At 53.7% G+C, this 20,538-nt stretch overlaps 1 protein-coding gene across 1 annotated transcript in view; it reads right to left on the minus strand.

Annotated features, from left to right (window-relative positions):
• Positions 1 to 24: 24 nt before the first annotated feature.
• Positions 25 to 20,538, minus strand: part of PAX5 (paired box 5) — a 116,763-nt gene continuing 96,249 nt past the window's right edge. The window contains exons 9-10 of the mRNA XM_026866886.1: positions 7,546 to 7,632; positions 25 to 109 (exon numbers count right to left, since the gene is read on the minus strand). Of these exons, the coding sequence (XP_026722687.1) occupies positions 33 to 109; positions 7,546 to 7,632 (164 nt within the window). The 3' untranslated portion in view covers positions 25 to 32. The remainder of the gene's footprint in view (positions 110 to 7,545; positions 7,633 to 20,538) is intronic.

A 20,538-nucleotide genomic window follows, 5' to 3' on the forward strand; every position in this document is an offset into this window, starting at 1 on the left:
GTGCCGGCGGTGCCCGCGCCCCACGCTCCAGGTCAGTGGCGGTCGTAGGCGGCGGCGGCCGCCGGCGGGGCTGCCCCGCGGGCTGCAGCGCTGTAGTAGTACGGGGAGCCTGCAAGGGAAGAGCCGACCGTGAGGAAGACAAAGGTGGAAAGGTGCCAGCTTGCAGCACGTGCCGACACGGGCGGCAGTCAGCTCTCCGGCCCGAGCTCCGGCTTGCAGCAATAAAGGACAGGTAATTAGAATAAAAATCACATTCATGCATTCTGCATGAGAACGGTGCTGCCACCGCTTTGCGTTTCTGCCCGCTGTAGCTACCCGGTTCCCTTCCTCCACTCAAAACATTCATTACTTTCATTTACTTCACCCAAAACCAGCTCCAGCTGTAACATGCTACCACACTCCAACTTCCCTGATTTATTTTTCCCCTCCATTTGGGAAGAGGAGGGGGTTGAACCTCAAAGCATTCCTCATACTTCACTGGACTCCACAGTGGTTCCTCCTTTTCTGCAACTACTTCTATCAGGGAGTAACCGCCTGGATTTTGCTTAGCTCTGGCAGTGACCTTGGATCTCCATAAAGAAACGTCAGGTTTGCGCAACCAGGTCTTTAGGATCACCCCACTGCGACAGCCTCTGCGTGGCTGGGGAGAGTCCTTCGGCGTCCAACACATTCATCGAGCAGAGAAACCGTCTTTAGAAAAATACTGGTGACTTTGACTTGGTAAGGAACTTGAACTCAGAAAGTATTTTTACAACCACCTCCAGGGAATAATGCCTCCTCTCATGAAGTGTCTGATGCTCCATATCACAGCTTTTGAAAGGGACACTTAAGCCTCCAAGTGATCAGATTTATTCTCTGTTTTGTCACTGAATACCCGCATTACACATCTGAAGGGACTATGTGGGCCAGGCTTAAAGCGTCACAGATTGGTGAATGCTGAAACACTCCTTTACCGATAAAAGGTCTGAAAAATATTGGTGGTGATTTTGTGCTCTGACCAGCTACAAATCACATGGAACCTGGACCTTTTGCTTTGACTTCGGATGTACCTGGTGAGACACCGATCTGTCCAGACAGCAACAGCTATTAAAAACCTTCCCAGTGCGCCAGCAAAGAAACCAGAAAAGAGTCAGGCAAAAAATTTTCAAGGCATTTCCCGTTGGGCCTCCAAGCCCACCATCAGTTTCAGCTGCAGGAGCTGTAAGGCACCCCAGTGTGGAAGAAACCCCTTGGGAGGGCGGACACGTGTGTCTGAACCCCAGGCAGGCCTGGACGAGCAGCAAAGAGCCAACGCGAGGAACGGCTCCGGAGCGAGCTGGGCTGTAGGGTCTGGTTTCACGAGTGACTCCACCCAAGAGCCGCCGGCCATCCTGAACTCCCTGCCTCCACCCCGCTCGGGACAGCAGCCTGGCAGGCGCGGTCGAGGGTCTTCACGGCCAGGGTCTGATGGCTGTTCCACCACCGTGGCCCTGGCACACCCTCTGGAGCGGGACGGCGCGGCCGGGCTGATGGCTCCCAGCTCTCCGCTGAGCCAAGGGGCCTCCGCGTGGGAGGATGGAGAACCTCCCGGCCTCCCCACCTCTTCCACAGCCTCCAGCTGAAGGCTTTGCTCTACAGAACAAGTCGAGTGATTACTTGAGGGCTGCTGGCTCAAAAGCCTGACCACAGAGCGAGAATTCCACTGCCAGCCCCTAAGAGGAAGCCCACGATCAGTAACCATTGACTGATGGTGGCGTAACTGCAGCACACAGGGTTTCTTCCCCTTCTTCCCAAACTGTCCTCAGTGAGTGGCCTGGAGTGCTCTCCAGGGCTGGTGATAAAAGCTGCGCTGCCTGACACCCCGAGGAGACAGCCCCACCAACTGAAACACCTCCTGAGAGGATGGGCTCTTCCCCACTACCTCCCTGTCGTGGATCCACCAGGATCCATCCGCACGCAAGCCCGCCCGTTTCTTCTAGGCTGCTGGCGTCCTGAGCATCACGTCAGGAACAGCTCAGGCTTCATCGGCAGCTCATCTCCAAGGGAGCACAACCCAACGCGCCCAAAAAACAAGAGCTCAGCCAACATCTGCCTTTGCACGGTACCAGCAATACCACGGTGCCGCTTCTCAGTGCAGAAAGAAGAAACTTCTCATAATCGGGGTCCTACACTCGGTGACGCTCTGCTGCTGCAGCCCCCATGGGTCAGAAATGACGGGGTTTGGCAACGGGAACGTGGCATCTCCGCGTTGTCCTCAGCACCATCCTCAGCACCCCCGACATCCCAACTTAAATATCATGCAAATCCCCCGCTAAGGGCTGGGTTTGAAGGAGGTAAACCAAGCTTTGGGGCGGTGTCCCACTTGTTGAGAAGGGTAGTCTTACCATACACAAGAGTAATTCAAGACAGTCCACGAAATCACTGGCCAGGCTAAGTATTTGACAACTTTTAGGCAGGAGCCCATCTCACCTAGGTTTATTAACTAAAAGGTAAGGATTTTAAGCCATAATAGTGGAGGCAAAGCAGATCCCTTCAAGGGCCATCATCCCATCTACACTCGCACAGTGCAGAGCTGACAGTGAGGGCACCACAGCCGCGATCCCGGGCGGGATGGAGACTCCTCTTCCAGACAAGTGACATCAGGTGGACAAGCCCAAGCCTCAGGAACTGTATTTCAAGGAGAACACTGGAAAGATTCACATGGACAGTGAACACTGTACTCACGGGTCGCCTAAAATAAACCACTGTGTATTGTGTATCCCAGCTGAACTCGAGCCCTTAAGAACGTGGAATCCTTCCATGGCCAAATGAGGCAGTCCTGAACGAGGAGGGGCAAAGGGGACAGCTCACCAGCCTTGGAGATGTGCACGCCCCTGTCTAGCTGGGACTCGGGGATGCTCTCTGCAGCCGGTGAACTGGGGTCCGCACTCTCAGGGGTGCTCAGCTGTCAGTCCGTGTCCCCTCACAGCCACTCCTGCTGCCTGGGAGCCCCGGGGCACCGTCTCGCGTGGTGGGACAGGCAGCAGCTCGGGGGGGAACAGCTCGCAGGCCCGCGAAGAGCTGGGTGGAACTGCTCCAGTGCCCTCAGCCACCGCAGCACCAGGAGGTCAATGGGGAGCAGGGGCTGGTGGTGCACTGGCCACGGCAGCTCAGCTCGGGCACAGGGGTGGGAAATCCGGGGAAGCGATCCCGTGGCACCGAACAATTTAATCCTGACCCATGTGAGTCCCAACACAGCTGGAGGCAGCGCTTCCCAAGCTTTTGGGGTAAAGGGGGTCTTTTTGGGGTCAGGGCCTTCACTTTCCCCCTCCGCCCTCCTCCGCTGTTGTTCTGACTGCAGCTACCAAAGCCCAATATTTCTCTCATGCTTTCCAAAGGCCTTACACTTCTCTCAAGTTTGATTTTTCCAGTTTGCCTTTCAGCAGTGGAATCAAAAAGGCTTGTATTTAAAGTGAAAAATGAAAACATCACATCACAAAGCATTCGCTCTTCCTCCCTGTCACCATGCCCCCATCCAGAACAGACTTGTCTGTCCTTCCATCATTTTTCCTTTCTAATTCATACTACCATCAATTTATTTCCTGACACAGTCATTTCTGGTGCCTACTTGTTCTCTAATCTTTTCACAGAAACCCACAGAAGAATTGAATCTAATCCTAATTGACCGGCTCCAAGCCCTGCCCTTGTACGACGCCATCAAACCCTCGCAGCCAGCGTGCAGGGACCACGTCCGGGGTGGGAGCAGGGACCCCGCGTCAAACCCAACCCGCCACGAGCAGCACCAAAATGAACGTGGTGAGCAAAAATGGTAAAGTTACTGCAACAAGCCAGCACGAAATCGAATCGTTTTTCTTCATTAGACCGCGTTGCTGCTATCCGCTCTTAGCGTGCGCGCGTGCCCTGGGCACGTATGTGCTCGCTTCCTGTGCGCTTGTGCGTGCTTCCACGTGCGTCCCTGCAGTGCACCACTTGCAGGTCATTCACAGCACAGTGGGCAGAAAATAAATCTAAAAAAAAAAAAAGAGGGAAAAGATGCCCGTTTCTGCACCTCCTCTTCTGGCTTTGGGATAGGGACACTGGCTTCAGCCACTGAGCCGGAGGCCACGTGAGCTGCCAGGCTTTGTGTCGCCTTCCCAGCAAATCCCTCTGGAAATTCAGGGTCTGTCCTCACCCCGGCCATGGTCAGGGTGGGACTGAGCCATGTCACGCAGCAAAGAGACACCGCTCTTATCTCTCTGTTCCTATTCTCTTTTCTCCCCCCCCCAAAAAAAAAATCACTTTTCAACCCAAGTATCCTTTCTTCCTGCCACTTGCGAATCACAGCATCTCTCCTTTCAGCTCCTCTTTCACAGGTCGCAGCCTGCCGTGATTGCTGCCGTGCAATTCTTCCTTGCCAGCGCAGGGAATTAATTGAACATGGGTGCTGTTAAGTGCTTACAGTATTACACTTCCAGCTTGGTGAAGGGAGCGGGACTTAGTAAAACAAACTGTGTCAGTCCATGTACCAGTCCTGATTAATTTTGTCAAGGTTTCTGCTTTGAGGCTGATACTGCCAGAGCTTGCTCTCAGGAGAGAATTACTAAACACACTCACGTATACTCCTGAGAAGAGTGGAAGCATCTTGGATATAGTTTAAATTAACCTCCTCTCCACTGCGGGTGCTCAGGCTCGTCACACGGAGCCTTCTGGGTGTGCAAAGAGACTGGGAGCAGGATTTTAAGGCTCTGCCACAGATTCCTACTTGCCCTGAATTACCGGTGGGGTTAGCAGGCACCCGGGCAGGAGGGAGCGCGGGATCAGGCTTCCAGGGACTAAGGCAGAGCTGTGGATAAGTGTGATCCCTGCAGGGCAGAAGAGATGCGTCCGACCCGCAGCCTACAGCTGAAGACGGAACACGCCGCGCGGGTCCCACGCCTGTGCCTGGACCTGGCACTGCCCCTCGAGCAGCAGCACTGTGTGCACGGGCAAGCGGTGCTGGGCCACGGACCGTCGCCGTGCCCTGCGTGGTACCATGTCGACTTCTAGTGCCTTTCCACACCAACCACCCTTTTGCTTTTGGTGCTTTTCTAACAGAGAGGCTTGAAATGAAAGGGGATCCCGAGGTTCGGCTCATGAGAGCTCACTGCCCGGCTCTGACGTGGTGCTCACAGGGCACACGAGCGGCGCAGGGGCTACAGGCTGCACCAGCTCCCCGCCAGCTCGGCAATTCCTCCAGCAGTGACAGGAACAGAACAGAACGGGTGTTGTAAAACCATCGCTGGTCAGACAAGGGGATTTCCCCCTCCAGGAATCACCAGCACTCCCAGTTTTGTGACCCGGATGAGCTGGAATGGCAAGTACATCCTTAGGACTTGATGCACAACATTTCCCATTTATTTTTCTTTTTGATGCATCAAAACTGCCGGTCTCATAACTCCAAATCAGCGTGCCGCTGCACACTCAAGGCAATATAACGTTACCTGCGCAGCAACTGAGTCTGTGTTTACTGAAACGTTAAGACTTTGCAAATATCGAAACACAGTATTTCACGGAGGATAAAGTCAAGGAAGCCAAGATTACACATTTTAACAGCTCCCACCAAGCAAAATCCGCCAGCATTGTTGTCATTGCACCACGAAACATTTCAATTTCAATACAGCTGTAGTTTCTGGAGGGAAATGGCAGCATCCAAATCTTTTTGTCCTTGCCTCATTTAAACCCACGGTCACAGCGTGCTGCTGAGTAAATACTGCTGCAGAAATGCTCGCCAGCCTGAGACACGAGCCTTGCTGCGGGGAGCACGCCATCCCTTCAGCTCTGCTCGAGTGCCGTGCCTCCCACACGGCTGAAGATGAGGCGGAATTTGATCCCAAAATGTGTCATCCGTAAAGGGAACAAGAAAAGAGGGAGAACGGGGGAAAAGGGAACGGCACAGGTAAGAGTTGTTCTGGCAGCAAGCGGGTGGCTCCTGACCAGCCTCTGGTTTAAAGTCTCCCCCCATCGCAGACGTGCCCCGCGTGCTCAGCGCTTACACAAGCCCGTCACCTCCAGCGAGGAGCTGAGCCGCTCGCGGGCACAACCTGCTGCTGACGGGGTTGGAGGGCACGACCCACCCCGGTGGGGCAAGCACAGAGCTTCGGGATGGCTCCGGTGCACGTGTCCTCCCCTCGAGGTGTGCACCCGGAGCGGGGGGCGCGGTGTGCGGCCCCCGAGCCCCGCTGAAAGCCCTCTCTCCACTGGGAAGGGCAGGATTCGGGCCGGGCTTTCATTTATTTGTAACGTTATGCTAGTTTCTCGACCGGTTTGCATGCAAAATTTTAAAAGCCACCCAAAGTCTGGCTTCCTAGGCCTGTCCATGCGCCAGAGCGTTGCTGAAGTGGCTCTCCCGTTTCCCAAGGAGTTGCAAAACTGGAAAGGAAGAAAGAGTGGCATGTGCTCTTCCCCCTGGCTAAAGCCTCTTCCCCACATGGCCAAGCCAAAATCCCGCAGGCGCTGCTGGCTGTGGCCATGGAAACTGCGGGTTTAAGCGCAGGGACTCCCCTGGCTTTGTGCAGCTATGCCCATCCATATTAGCTGGAGATCTGTCCGCTGATTTATGATGGAAGCGCTAACAAACCCTTAAATGTGGCACGGCAAATAGCAGCATTATACCAGCACCATGGCATGAGAGGCAGAGGCTGTCTATTGCTCCCCAAGGATTTGTTTAAGGACAAGAACCATGATGAATACAGCCTGGGTGGCTCAATTACATGGGGACTCAATTACTTAAAACAAAGAAACTGGATGAAAAAAGTATGACAAAAATTCAGAATTATTTCGCTGCTGGAGGTCACATATAACAGCCCTGTCATCCATAAATCTGGAAATCTCTAAGGCATGCTACTCCTGTGTTGAGAGATGACAATTAATTGGTATTTTACTTACCTCATCCATGCAAATTATGCAGGGAAAAATTCTAATTACTGCATGCTACATGTATATAAGGTCAAAGTGGGCCAGCTTTTGACAGTGGTGTAAAATGGATTATGTTTATCCTTCACATGAGGGCCATGATCCTGCAGGAACCACAGGGCTCCCGCCCCCCCCGGCTTGCAGGGACCATGCCAGCGTCGGTGAGGCTGCGCGGGCACTGCGGTCCCTGGCAAGGAGGGATGGACCGTGCAAACACACAACTGGGGAGCAAACGCAATGCGGGGCTGGGGAGAAATGCAAAGTGCTTGTGCGAGCAAGGAACAACAGCCTGGGGAGCAGCAGGACTCACATTCAGCCGTACACAACTCATCAACTCAAGTTTTGTCTGAACAGGACTCCTCAAAAAATGGGGGTTTTGCCTTCTGACAACACCCCCTGTCCCTGGAAGGGTGTTATGGGGCAGAAATGGGAAGAGAAGAGGTTTGGGTGGGGGCTTCTTGCTGACGAAGGGAACCAAGAGCATCTCTGCGTAACCTGATGGAGACCTGCAGTCCTGCACAGGGGTCAAGCACGGGAACTGAGGACCGTGCCGCGACCCCCTGCGCCCCCATCGCCGCCGGGCTGCAAACGAGGCAGAGCTTGCACCGAGCCCCCCAGGCGGGGACGGCAACTTACCGAGGAGTCCAGGGTTGGGAAACCTCCAGGAGTCGTTGTACGTTGAGTATTGTGGGTGGCTGTATGGGCTCCCAGAAAACTCGCTCCCTAAGTTAAAGAGAAACAGACAAAACAAGAGATCATTTGATTTGAGGCCACAGCTACCGTTGCGGGTGGAAGGAGTTCAGCGGGTGCTGTGCTCCAGTGACGGCCTTAGTGCCGCTTTCTTTGAGGAAGGGCCACACAGGTGGGTGAGTTATTACATAAACGGGTGCAGCCACCTTTTATACGTCCTTTTTGTGCTGCAGCCCAGGCCTGCTGAGCTGGAGGAATTTCCTCAGCAGCCCACGCTGCAGGACAAGGCAGCAGGGAGGGATGGAGAGGAGTCTGGGATGCACCGAGCCAGCCCTGGCCCTACACCACTCACAGCGAGAAACACAACACAAGGACAGGGATGCTCAGACAGGCGCTCTGGAAGATGAACCAGCTGATCTTCGAGATACTGGGTACCCTTCCAGGCTCTCCAGGAGAGTACGGCCTTAGGTCCCAGACATCCATCTATCACTGCGGCCCAAGGAGAGGGATGCTTGCACCAGTTTCAGATGGCTTTGAAACCCTCCAGACAAAGGCACAAGAATGGCTCAAAGAGTTATTGCTATTTATCTCCTTGCCAGCTCCCGCTCTCCCCATCTGTTTGTTCTCTTCACATGTCACCTCCTGTTTCATACTTCAGCTGCGAGCTCTTCAGGACAGAGCCGTGCACCGTGGGGCTCCGACCCTGGGCAGGGCACCCGGATCCACCACCATGCAAATACCAACAACGCTGCTGATTTATGAGGAAATCTTCCGCAAATGACAGTTTCCCACTCTCCTCCTCTGTTTCTTCCTCCCCTCCTTCTCCCTCTCCCATACACAAATATATTCACGGACAACATAGCATGGCAGGAGAAAAAGTAGGATTCCTACGTCAAGAAGAGAGGGCTGCCAGGCTGCAGCAGAAAGCGCTCGCCGTGACCTTCACCCACTCCGGCCCTCAGCGCTGTCGTAGCCCCCGACCATCCTCAGGGCTGCCTTTCCCCGAGCGGAGCAACAACCCCCTGATGCCACGTCTCCACGTCTCCAGCTCCACCTGCAAACGTGTTTTCTGCCAGTATAGAAGTGACACGGGTGGGTCACTGCTGTAATATGGGTTACCTCTGAAACGTAGGGTCAGGACCGGGGTAGCTTGGTCTCACATGATGCTGCTTCAGTGAAAATGAGCTGCCCCTCAGCCTGCACCAAAGGATGCTGATAAAGGTGCTGACAGCAAGAGCCACCCCCCACTGCTCCGCTCTAGGGGGTCTCTGCTAACACCCCCTCCCTGCTCCCCATCGCCCTTCAGACCCATGAAGCTGCACCCCCCAGCCTCGACCCGCTCCCTGCCCCACTGGCAGGGCCATGAGAGGAGCCCGACGCCAGCAGCAGCGAGCGCCTGCACGCTCAGCATCCTTGCTGCGTCAACCACATTTCTTCACAACCTCCAAGCAGGTTTCCCTCACTGCCTCTAAGGGTTAGCATCAGTTCACCATGAGCCATGGGAAATGGAGATGTTTCCAAACTTTTCTTCCTAGCGAAGTACGTTGTATCTACATCCCCTCTCCACTCCTTGTCCTTATGGATGACAGATGACTTCAGTACCTGAAGGTTACCTCTGTCAGACCTCCCTCTCTCAAAGAATGAGCCATGGTGAAGATGGACAAGCCAGAAGAGACGTCAGGAGCCACCTGAGGTGCCACAGGGACTGGCAACGGTGTCCTCATTGCCCTCCACCAACCGGGGAGCAAGCTGCCTTGTGCAGGACACAGCAGCTCCTCCCCGGTCCCTTCTGCCTCCTGACCCGAGGACGATGCTCAGCAGAGCCCTCCCTGCTCCCAAAGCCCCTTGGCTTCCAGCACACCTCGGACCCAGCTCTGCCCTAGTGGTGTTTGCCCAAAGCACACGGGCAGCTGTGCTGGGCCTGGCTAGGATGGAGTTAATTTTCCCCAGAGCAGCCCTCAGAGCTGCACAGCTAGAAAGCTGATGATAACCCAGCAGTGTTTTGGCTGCTGCTGGGCTGCGCTGGCGCAGCACCAAGGCTCTCTCCAACATCCCACACACACACCAGTGGGCTGGGGGTGGAAAAGATCCTGGGATGTGACACAGCCAGGAACCGACCCAGGCTGACCAAAGGGGTATTCCAGACCATACGGCACCTGCTCAGCAATAAAAGCTGGGGGAAAGGAGGAGAAGGGGGGCACACTCATTATTTATATTTATGTTCCAGACCAACTGCTGCTCATCCTGAAGCTCAGGAAATGGCTGGATATTGCCTGCTGATGGGAAGTAGAGAATAAAATCTGTTTCCCTTTTTTTTTGCACGTGACCCTTGGTTTTGCTTTATCAAACCATCCTTATCTCGACCCATGAGTCATCAGTTATCTTTTCTTTCCCCTGTCCAGCTGTGGAGGGGAGTGATAGAGCAGCTTCAGTGGGACCTGTCATCCAGTCAGGGTCACCCCACCACCGCAGCAAACTGGCTGGTGACTTCATGGGTGAGATCCCTCCCAGTCCCTGCAGGCTCTCAGCCAGGTCCAGCCTGCGCTGCACACGAATCCCTTCGTCCCATGGGGGCCTCTTCTCGCTCACCACCTTCCCCAGCGGTTTCATTTCTTCCTTTCCTCAGGACAGTGAGAAACGCAGAGGCTGAGCCCCCGCACAAAACACAACACGGCACACGAGAGCCGACGGGACCAGGTCCGGCTGCCGCGTCCTCCCCTGGCGCTGCGCCGCGCTCAGGCGGAGGGACGGGGGGGACGGGGCAGCAGGACAGACCCGATGCCCGCTGCGGGCTGGTCGCACAGGGCGTGTGGCAGAGCCTGCCCCCTGCTCCGTGTGCCAGCACCACCACAGGCTTCCGACGAAGCCCACGGCGAGAGCTGCCCCCAAGGGAGGCCACGCGTACGCACCCCGGGACGGGACAACCCCTCATTTTCAGCCGTCCCGCCGCTCTCCCTCCCCGCTGCTCCTCTCTCCCGTCCTCCCGCGGCTGCACCGACCCGGTCCGTAGAGCAGGCGGCAGCGCTTCCCAAGCGCTCGTCAGCGCTGCGGCAGGGCTGCGGGTGGGAACGGGCTGACATTTCATTGTTTCATCCTCTCCTGCCTTGCTCTCCTCCCCCACCATCCCCACTGCCCTCCTCCCCGCACTCACACACAGACACACATCGTGGACCCTCTCTGGGGGATGCTCCGGTGCCTGTCAGGCTGAGGCTTCCAATTCTCTGTTTTTTATGCCTCAGTGGTCAGGGTGTCAAGCTCCTGCAGTACAGACCAGCCAGGAGCTCGAGGAGTCACTGAGCACCATCAGCTCGGTGACAGTATTGCTTGCTTCTTAACATACTCTGCATATCCATCAGCCTTGCAGGGAAAAAAAAAAAAAAAAAAAAAAAAAAAAAAAAAAAAAAAAAAAGAGAAGAGGGGCAGGAAGGAAAATGAGAAAAAAGAAATACGGGAGAGGGGAGGGGAAATGGAGAAGTGGGGGAGAAAGTCTCGAGCCCTGCTGCTACCATCGCAGCACTTGGGCAGACAAATGGTCCAGCCGTAAGTGAAACTAAGCTAGATGAATGAACGTTGCATGAACGCCTCGTGATTTCCACCAGATATTCCGAGGTCCATCAGCTACACTTCTTGACAGCACCGCTCCGCGGCCAGCCCTCGCCCCCTTCAAAAACACAACGAATCAGCTACCGGGGGACGCGCGCACATGCGGCGTGTTGCACACACGTGCACGGTGTCTGCCCGCCACCGCGAGGAAGGGGCGGCAAGTGGACCCACTCATGCAAAATGGTAAACCCCCTCCTTAATAGTTCCCACGTCGCTGAGACACAACGACGCCAAACCAAGGGCTTCTGCCCACCTCTCGCTGCAGACCCGACCCCGCGCTGCCACGATGCTTCGCGTGGCTGAAGGCCAAAAGGGGTCGGACCCTTCCGTCACCCCTGGAGGCAGAGGTGCAGGAGGGGAGGGAAGAACAATCCCCGGGAACGCTGCTGCTACAAGGCAGTGGCAAGCCCTGGGGGACGCTCTCCATCCTGAGAGGGTGGGAGCCCCGCGGGGTGAGCCCCGTGGTGGACGGACCCTTTGCTGCAGCCAAAACTACGTCACCCATTCCGCAGCGTTTTCTCCAGGGATTATCAGCTGGTTTCACGGTAAGTTCCTGCAAGTTTCCTTCGTGATGTGCAGCAAAACTGAAAAGAGTGAGTTTAAAAATCTCAAGAACCAAGACGGAAGAGGCCTCACAGTGTCTTTCCAATGCCATGGCTTTAGAGAACTGGCCCTGGAGGGGACGGGGGAGGATGCCGGCACCTCTGTGCTGGACTTGGGGCAGGAGGTCGTGGGAAACACCAGCAGAAACCAGCAGCCCAGTCCACACAGAACATGCTTGTTACACAGCTGGTGGTACCACTGGACTGAAAAACAAAATTTGAACAGATACTCAAGAAGTTGAACCTCGAAGTTCAACACGTCGCTCTGGTCCCCAGAGTCTCAGAAGTTCCAGTTTCAGTACAGCTCAACCAGAGCCAACTATGTGAAGGCACACACGTGTTCGGACACTTTTTGCTGTGTTTTCTCAGATACCAGGTTTTTGCACACGCATTTGGGATGGGAAGAAGCCGTCAGAACCATGGGGGTGAACAGTTGTATCCGAATGACGGCTGCAGGCAACACAATGTGCAGGTGATACAACGCGCAGGTGATACAAGGTGCCTTCCTCCCAGCGACCACCGCACCACAGCTCTCCCAGCGGGGAGAGCAGCCACAACCCCGCGGCTGTGCATCCCTCCTGCCACTCATCCCAGTCCCTGGTTTCCTCCACCAGTCCCCATTAGTGGGGTTGTTTTTCTGTCTGAGCTCCCGGTGTAATTTCATTTTCATTTGGCAGAAAATTAAACCAAACCAGGAGAAATTTAACCAGGAGTGTTTAATAAATGCAGCTGTGTAAGGGACAAGTACAGAAGGTCTTGGGACAAAAACCAGAATCTGGCCAGCAACAGCAACACCCTTCCCATTCCTCATTTGGGTCCTGGGTAAGTTTAAAGCCCATTTGCTGTACTTGTCCCTAGGGTGGGCTCCTGCTCTCCCGCTCCAGCCTGACCTCCTGCCGGGGGCTGCAGGTGCATCTATCTTTCCCCTGTGGCAGAGGACCTTACCGCAACTTCTAAAAAAATTAACAATCACATGGCTTTTATTTGTTTTCTATCATTTTCTTTTGTGGAAGTAATCACATGGATCATAAATCCCTTCAGCGAATTCCAATAACAATCATTACCCTGGTAGCTAAGATATGCTTGGCTGCATGGGCAGCAGGGCTGAAGTCGGCACCGAGACGCCCGGACAGACCCGGGCAGCTGCGCATCAGCCGCCAGCGCCGCGAGATAGCGGCTGTTCAAACGCAGCCTCGAATCCATGACATGACATGTGCAACGGGGCCAGGCGTCACCCAGGGGACGAGGCATCACCCAGGGGCCAGGTGTCACCCAGGGCCAGGTGTCACCCAGGGGACGAGGCGTCACCCAGGGCCAGGCGTCACCCAGGGGCCAGGTGTCACCCAGGAGCCAGGCATCACCCAGGGGACAGTCATCACCCAGGGGCCAGGTGTCACCCAGGAGCCAGGCATCACCCAGGGTTTCAGAGAGGACCAAAACCAAAGGGCAGTGGGAGAAGTCGCTTCTCACCGCTCCTCAGCACCGCCCGAGATCGCTTCGCTGTGACCTGGGCAGCATCCCCCGCAGCCGGTGGGAAGCAGCCGTGGGAGACCTCAGAGAAAGCCTGGAAAGCTGCAGCCTCTGTGACTCACAAAACTCCCTCCCTTAGAAGTTTCCTTTGTGTGTGTGGGAGCTGGAAAACATCTTCCAGTTAAAACTTGCTTTCACTCAAAAAAGTAGTTTCACATCACTCACATACTTTTGCAAATGTACAACAGTCTTGACTAAATCTTTCAGTTAAAAAGAGCCCTGGATTTTAATTTATTTTTTAAAAAATCATATGTTTTCCAAACAAATCATTTTATCATTTAAATTCAGAGAGGTGGTAAGTTTTCAAATTGAGTTCAGTGAGGCAAAAAAAAGAAAAAAAAAAATTCCAAAAATCTCAACTGGAAAACAAACTGTATCTCTCAAGTGACATCCAAAGTAGTTTGTACTGTTGCGGGTTTTTTTGACTGAACCTTGGACTTTCTTCCAATTTTAACGTTTATTAGCAAACAACAGATGAGTGCTTTATACTGCTCTAATCCATAAATATCAACTGCATTTAAGCGGGGGGACTAGAAATCCAGGGCACGCCATGGATTGAGCGCCAGGTCTTCTCCTGGTCCCTCTCCTTTTTCCTCCCCAGGAGGGAAGGACATTGGTAATCCTGCCTCCTGCTCCTCGGACCGAGCACCCTGGGCTGTTAATCTGCCTGCTCTGGACCATGCAGCCCATGTGCCACAAAAAGCAGGAGCACAAAAAGGGGGAAAAAAATCACCAAAGTACAGTGCTACTGAAACAAAACGTGTATTTCTTCCCCCTGGGAGGAAGCCGAGCAGGAAAATACAGCATATATAGCAAAAGCCCACCGTGCTCTACCCAATTTATCTCAGTGAATATACTCGGGGTGATAACCAGCTAAAAACCCCAGGACAAGCATGCAGGATTCATAGGCCAGCCTTTGCAGAGCGGGCTTGGGAAATGTCAAGATTGGAATATTGGAATTCCGGGTCCGACAGGCGAGGGCGATGGCTGTGGCAGAGAGATCCTTCTGGAAGGGATGGTCAGCCCGGGCCGGGGGGCACACACCCGTTTTGGGTGTTGACGCCACCCTCCTGCCCCCCCAGCTGTGATTCCCACCTGGCCTGCGGTGGCTGGAAGGAGTTTGACTGAAAAAGAAACGTTTTCCCTGATGGGACTGCAAAAAACCTCTTCAATGAGCAGTTTTGTAAAAAGGAATCTGCTTTTCAAAACACCCGAGATGCTCTGCAACAAAATGGGAAGCTGCTCCCGGCCCGTGGATGCTTGTAACATCCAGCAATTTGTCTGTTCCCACAGGAAAGAAGGGAATAAAGCATTAACAAATGGAAAATTTAATTTAATAAATAAATAATTTATTCATTTCCATTAATAATGGACAATTTAGAGACATGCTTTCTCTACAGTTAACGTTCCCCCCCTTCCTTTTTTTTTTTTTTTTTTTTTTTTTTTTTTTTTTTTTTTTTTGAGGATGGAATCAGAAGTGATGGAGCTCAGCAAAAGAACAGCCTTCACAAATGATTTTCAAGTAAAACTTTACTTACGCTGGAACGAAATCTCCACTTCTTGATTTTAAACGAAAAAAACCCTGACTAACAGCGAGTTCTTAGAGCACTAAACCCTCCACCAGTGTTGTTTAAACACAATGCGATAAAACTATGTCCAAAATTTCATCCGGCTCCAGCCCAGACAGAGCCCCCAGTGTGGCGACGTACTGCGAGTCCAGCCGAGCACGAGCGCAGAGGCGCCCGCGGATCCCGGGTAGCGCTGTTAATGCCATCCAATTAAATAGACAGCGCCTGTGCTGCTCCTTGGAAGAAACGTGGCGCTAACTGCTAACTACCATGGCCGGCAGGGTACGCAGCCCTCGGCTGAGCACCTGCAACACCCTCCTGGAACAAACCTGAGCAAACAGCGAAACACTTTTTGTTTGTTAAAGCTCCCTTCTCTCCTGGAAGTGGGAGGAACAACCTCTGGGACCCCAAAACGCTTCCTACACCCTTCAGACACTGTCACAGCAACCGTCCTGCACGGCCGAAGTGATGCTGGGGGCAAAACCCATCCTGGGGCAAAACCCATCTTGGGGCAAAACCCATCCTGGGGCAAAACCCATCTTGGGGCAAAGCCCAGCATGTTGGAGCAGGTTCCCCCCGGGAGCACCGCGGGTGCCCATGCAGAACCACAGCCCATGCAGAGGGACGGATGGACGGACTCTGACAGGGATCTCCAAGGCACACACACACTTTACACGGGTAAGGAAAAGCGGGTAAATCCAGGGGTAAATCCAGGGGTAAACCCGCCGTAAGAATCCGGTGGATCGGTTGCTATCACCTCTGACCCCTCCACCCGTACCCTTACACTCCGCGGGCACACCCCACTCCTGTCTGTGACGTCCTGTAGCCATTGATTAACCCTTTGACAAACGCTCGAGGTGCAACCATCACCCGAACTTTCACACGCGTGATTTCAAAACTAAATTAGCCCCCGCACTGGACAATTTTTCCTGCACGTCAGCCAAGATGAAGTCTATTGCAGTTGCGGCTGGAAGGCACTTGGTCACAGTCAGACAACGTCCCTCCGAAGTTCCCAGTCCCATCAAGACTGCCAATTAACTTCTAATGAAGGTTGTAAATAATTTTATGATCATACAGATTGGACAGCCTTTCCTCCTTATTTTATCTTTATATTAACCAGCACCTGCTCAAAGATGTACACTTTTATTTTTAATGGTCCTGAGTAGGTTGTCATATTTTAAGAAAACAGTAACATGCAGATTTTTGTAACACTACCTCATTTCCAAGAAGCTACAAGGCACAGAAATCCCATCAATGACTAATGAGTTGTGGGTTAAGGTGGACGTACCTTGCTGTGAAGTCACTGTACTATTCTCGACCCGTGCTGCCTGCCATAAAATTTTAATGCTGCTTCTGACATATTTATGAAATACCTCACCTAGTCTTTGCAGGATGACAAAAAGATTTACATCCGCAATTACTGCAAGCACATAGGTTTTAGCTATGCACTTTAAACTTTTGTACACAAAGGTATTTAACTTTAATACAACAAAGGTAGGTGGTGCCACAGAGCAACCACATTGGAACTGCATTAGGGGAGATTTATCTCCCCGTACCAGGAGGACAACTGCCCAACTCATCTGCATGGAAGATGGCACTGCCATTAATGACGGTGAGGAATCTGCCCCTTCCCTGTCCCCCCCGCAGAGTCGTCCGCCCTCCCCGCCGGCTGCCAGCGCCCAGTCGGACCCTGCAGCGAGAAGCTGCATCGCCGGCGACGCCCAGGCTGGGACCCGCGCCACAGCCTCAGCACCGCTTCGTCGCCTCCGCTCCAGACTGAGCGACCAGGCAGAGCGGGCAGGAGGAAAAGCAAAACTTCTGCCTCGCAGAAAATATCAAGCTTTGCGATGTGGTTTCATCCCAGCTTGGTGTAAGATGCACCACAGAGCATCTTGTGGGATGAAATCCTCCAAACTGTGTAATGGAAATGCGTTTGGTTGAGATGAAAATATTCCACTCCATGCTTCCTCCTGACTTTAGCCTTTTTTATAATTTCAGCCTGCATAATGATAATGTAATGTGTAGTTATTTCCAGGAATTACACAAGTAATTTAGCTAGTAGCAGAAGTAGATATAATGTTACGAGCCGTAATAACATAACTATGGCGTGGAAATTGTGAAGTCTGGAAATTAAGCGTTTTGGTAGCTTGATAAAGCTGCTGACATGGAAGTTGTCTTCAATTATCTGCACATGCAGGTGTGAGCGGGGCCAGGAAAGCGTCTGCACAGCTGAGGGAGCATCGTCCCGCACCAGCATCTCCTCGGGCATCCCGGTGTCCCTGTCCTTGGTCACCGGGCCCAACCACACCGGGACCAGGCTCTGCTGGGACCAGGCCCGCGGCTCCGGCTCTGCTGGGTGACGCCGGGTCCTGCCCTTCGACGGACAGAAAAGACTCTTGTCCTCGTGTAAACCCCTGCTCCTGGCTGAGCCACTCAGAACCTCAGCGTCTCGGCCCTTCTGCCTGCAAGATCAGGTTTTCAGCTGGACTCCAGGCTTCAGCCACCCCTGGACCGGGACTTAGCGCGTCAGCAGGGTCTGCCTTCCCCCTCCGGTTCCTTCTGTCATCGTGGGGAGCTTGTGTGAGCTCTGAGATACAGAGGCACGGCCCCAGCAGAGATGTCAGCTTTTCTTTCTGACACCAAACACAATGCAAATGAATGCCTGAGTGACAGAAGACAGATAATTTCTCACTTGATTTTCACAGCACTGCTTTGGTTTTACACCACATCCACGTTACAGTCATCCTTTTAATGCAGAGAAAAAACATGTCAGCCCATCTCAGGTCAATCTCCGGGAGCGCGGCAGCTTGGCCCTCCGGCAGGATGGACGCTCTGCTGGCAAACAGTCCTCAGCCAAAGCCATTTCCAAGTAACGTCTGCAGCTGCTCAGCCCGGCCTGACCCAGCTGAATCAGCCAGAATTGTGCCAAGGAAGAGAGCACGCGCTGGGGGAGGGATGACGGACGGGGCACCTCGAGGACCCATCCTGGCGGGGGGACACCCACGGCTCCCAACACATCCCAGCAGCGCGGGGCACACCTCCCCGGGACCAGGCTCCTCGCCCAGGGCTGGCATTACGTTTCCTGACCTCAGTAAACGTGCAAGACTCGAGACTAGGGCGCCTGGGCTGAGGCGGCTCCTTCGTGGCAGGAGGAAGAGAAGATGGGGCAGCATCGCCGTCCCGCGCCCAGCACCTCTCACTGACACTTCAAGCAGCCCGTCTCCTGCCCGGGCGCTGCTTATCCCACCGTGGAGCCCACACACACTTTCTCCACGTCAGTAAAACATCCGTGTATGCTTGGAAGTTATTTATTCTGTGACAATGCGTCCGTGTGGCAAAGCAACCTTTGCTGCTGCTAAAGACTGAGGATTTAGCACATCTGCTGCTGAGCGGACACTGAGTCAGGGCCAGAGTGCGGCCGTTAGTCTTTTTATGCAGGAATTAAGGGGGTTACATCTGAATTTCCCAGCTCACTCCACAGCTAGTGCAGAGCCTGATCCCAGATCTACTGCAGCCACAGCTGACGGATGATTTATTTGCAATCAACGTGCCCCAACACTGTATTTGCTGCTAAAATGACCAAATGCATCTTTCCTTCTGGAGACTTCTCACCTCCCCACCCCAGCTGTCCCTCTTCTGCCGGCACGGCCAGCCCGCCCGTGAGCAGGGACCGCAGCAGACACGGCCTTGTGCTCTCCCCCCTGCACCTCACCCCTGCCCCACACGGTGCACACACATTTTCCACACAAACACAGCTTACTGCAGTCTGGCAGCTTCTGCTTTAAAATGTGTTTTTCAGGGGAAAGTTCTGCTGTGGAAATGGGGCAGACCTTGAAGCACCTTCCTTCATTTTTATGAAGGCATGTAATTTTTCTTAGAAGTTTTAACTTAATTTGGTTTTCTTTCCGTTACCGTGTTTTGTTTCTTTTGCACAGATCATATTACATCGTATTGTACTGTGCTGCTATCTATTGCAATGTTGTGGAATTTTTGCTCTGGAAAGCAAACTCCTGGAAAGAGAACACTTAGTTCTCAAAACAAATAATTTCAGCCTGAGCCCTAGACATCAGTTCTGAGTGTTGGGAGTTTACCACAGCGCAGACGTTCTACGTCCAAGCGATCCTGACTGGAAGCAAAATCCCTCCAGCAATCATCGCACAGAAATCAAGCCTACAGGCTCAGAAAACGAGTCCAGTGAGCGATAAAAAGGCTGAATTAATACATAATGCTTCGCAGGAGAATGGCTGCAAACCCCAAATCTATGCACAGGTCACCCTGCAGCAGCCCAGGCAGGGTGACAGCGTGCCTGGGTGCGGGACCTGGCCTCCAGCGTTCCCCTGGGCACACGGATGCTGGAAGCAGGAGACATCCAGTTCATCACGGGACAATTTAGGAAGTGCTTCCTCACACCACGAAGCCGGGCAGATAGGGAACCCCTCAGGCTGTCACCCAGAGCCAGACAAATCTGTCAGTGTATGCAGAAAAAACAGGCTTGGGGTGACGCAGGAGAAGCCGCCCTGCCACGGTGTGTCAGAGCGGGTACCAGATGGGCTCCCCAGGGTCTGACGCCCCAGGGGAAAAGAAACTGCATCCCCCCCAGCACCCCCAGAGCCACGAAGCAGCCACCAGTTGGGCCATGGAGCTCGATGTGATGGGAATCGGAGAGAATCTGCTTCCCCCTGCTGCTGCCTTCGGTGGGGGTGACCCCAGGGGCTCCCCGCGGGGCGGCAGGAATTACAGTGGCCACGTCGCGCTGGCTTTGGGGATCTCAGCACTTGGTTGCATCGAACGGTTTGTCAGGAAACAGCTGTCGGGGACACCGCCGCTCTCCAAGCTCCAGCGGGTTGTTGTCCACAGCCACCACGCTTTCGTAACCCCCAAAAGTTTTTTTTAAACTTCCGGGCGCTGATGCGACACGAGGAGACGCCAGCGCAAAAAAACGCTTGAACGCTCAGAAACTGTAAAGCAGGGGTTTTTTTTTGTGTGCTCTGACAGGGCTTGTTATTACACCGGTCTGAGAAACCTTATTGTGAGCAGTCCGGGTCAGACCCAGGCTCGTTTTCCCACGAAAAATCCAGTTAAGGTGCAGGGGGGGGGGTCCTGAGCCGCGCGTAGGCACCTTAACTGTATTTTTGGTGCTCTGCGCTTCACCAACCCACAGCTCCCCCCAAAAATCAGAGTTAATTCAGACCTTGTGGCTTTCTAATTACAGTTAACTCTTCTTACTGCGTTTCTGCTGACGGGCAGCTGTCAATAATGACAAAAACGGAGCAAACGGAGGGGGAGCCATGGAGGGCAAGAGCAGCGTGCCTCCCCCCTGGATGCTGAGTTCTCACCGATGGCACCGCTGGTTTTCAGGGCCGGGCAGACAACAATCCATTGGGAAACCCTTTGTAAAGGTGTTCCTGCCTTTCTGGAGGAGACGGAGGATCCCCAAGCAGAGGGGATGACTTCGGTGCCCAGAGGAAACCCTGGGAGCCGCTTCAGTGGGGGCAAACGGACCCTGCGTAGGGCGAGCTCTGGCAACCAGCTCCACGATGGGCAGCTGCCAGGTCCTACGGGGGTAACACGACTAAGGAGCAGAGCGCAAGCTTTTAACACGTTTCACCTACTCGCAGATCATCTTTAAATTTCTG

Source organism: Athene cunicularia (assembly GCF_003259725.1).
Source record: "Athene cunicularia isolate RWA chromosome Z unlocalized genomic scaffold, athCun1 chrZ_part5, whole genome shotgun sequence".
In the NCBI taxonomy this organism is placed as follows: Eukaryota; Metazoa; Chordata; class Aves; order Strigiformes; family Strigidae; genus Athene; species Athene cunicularia.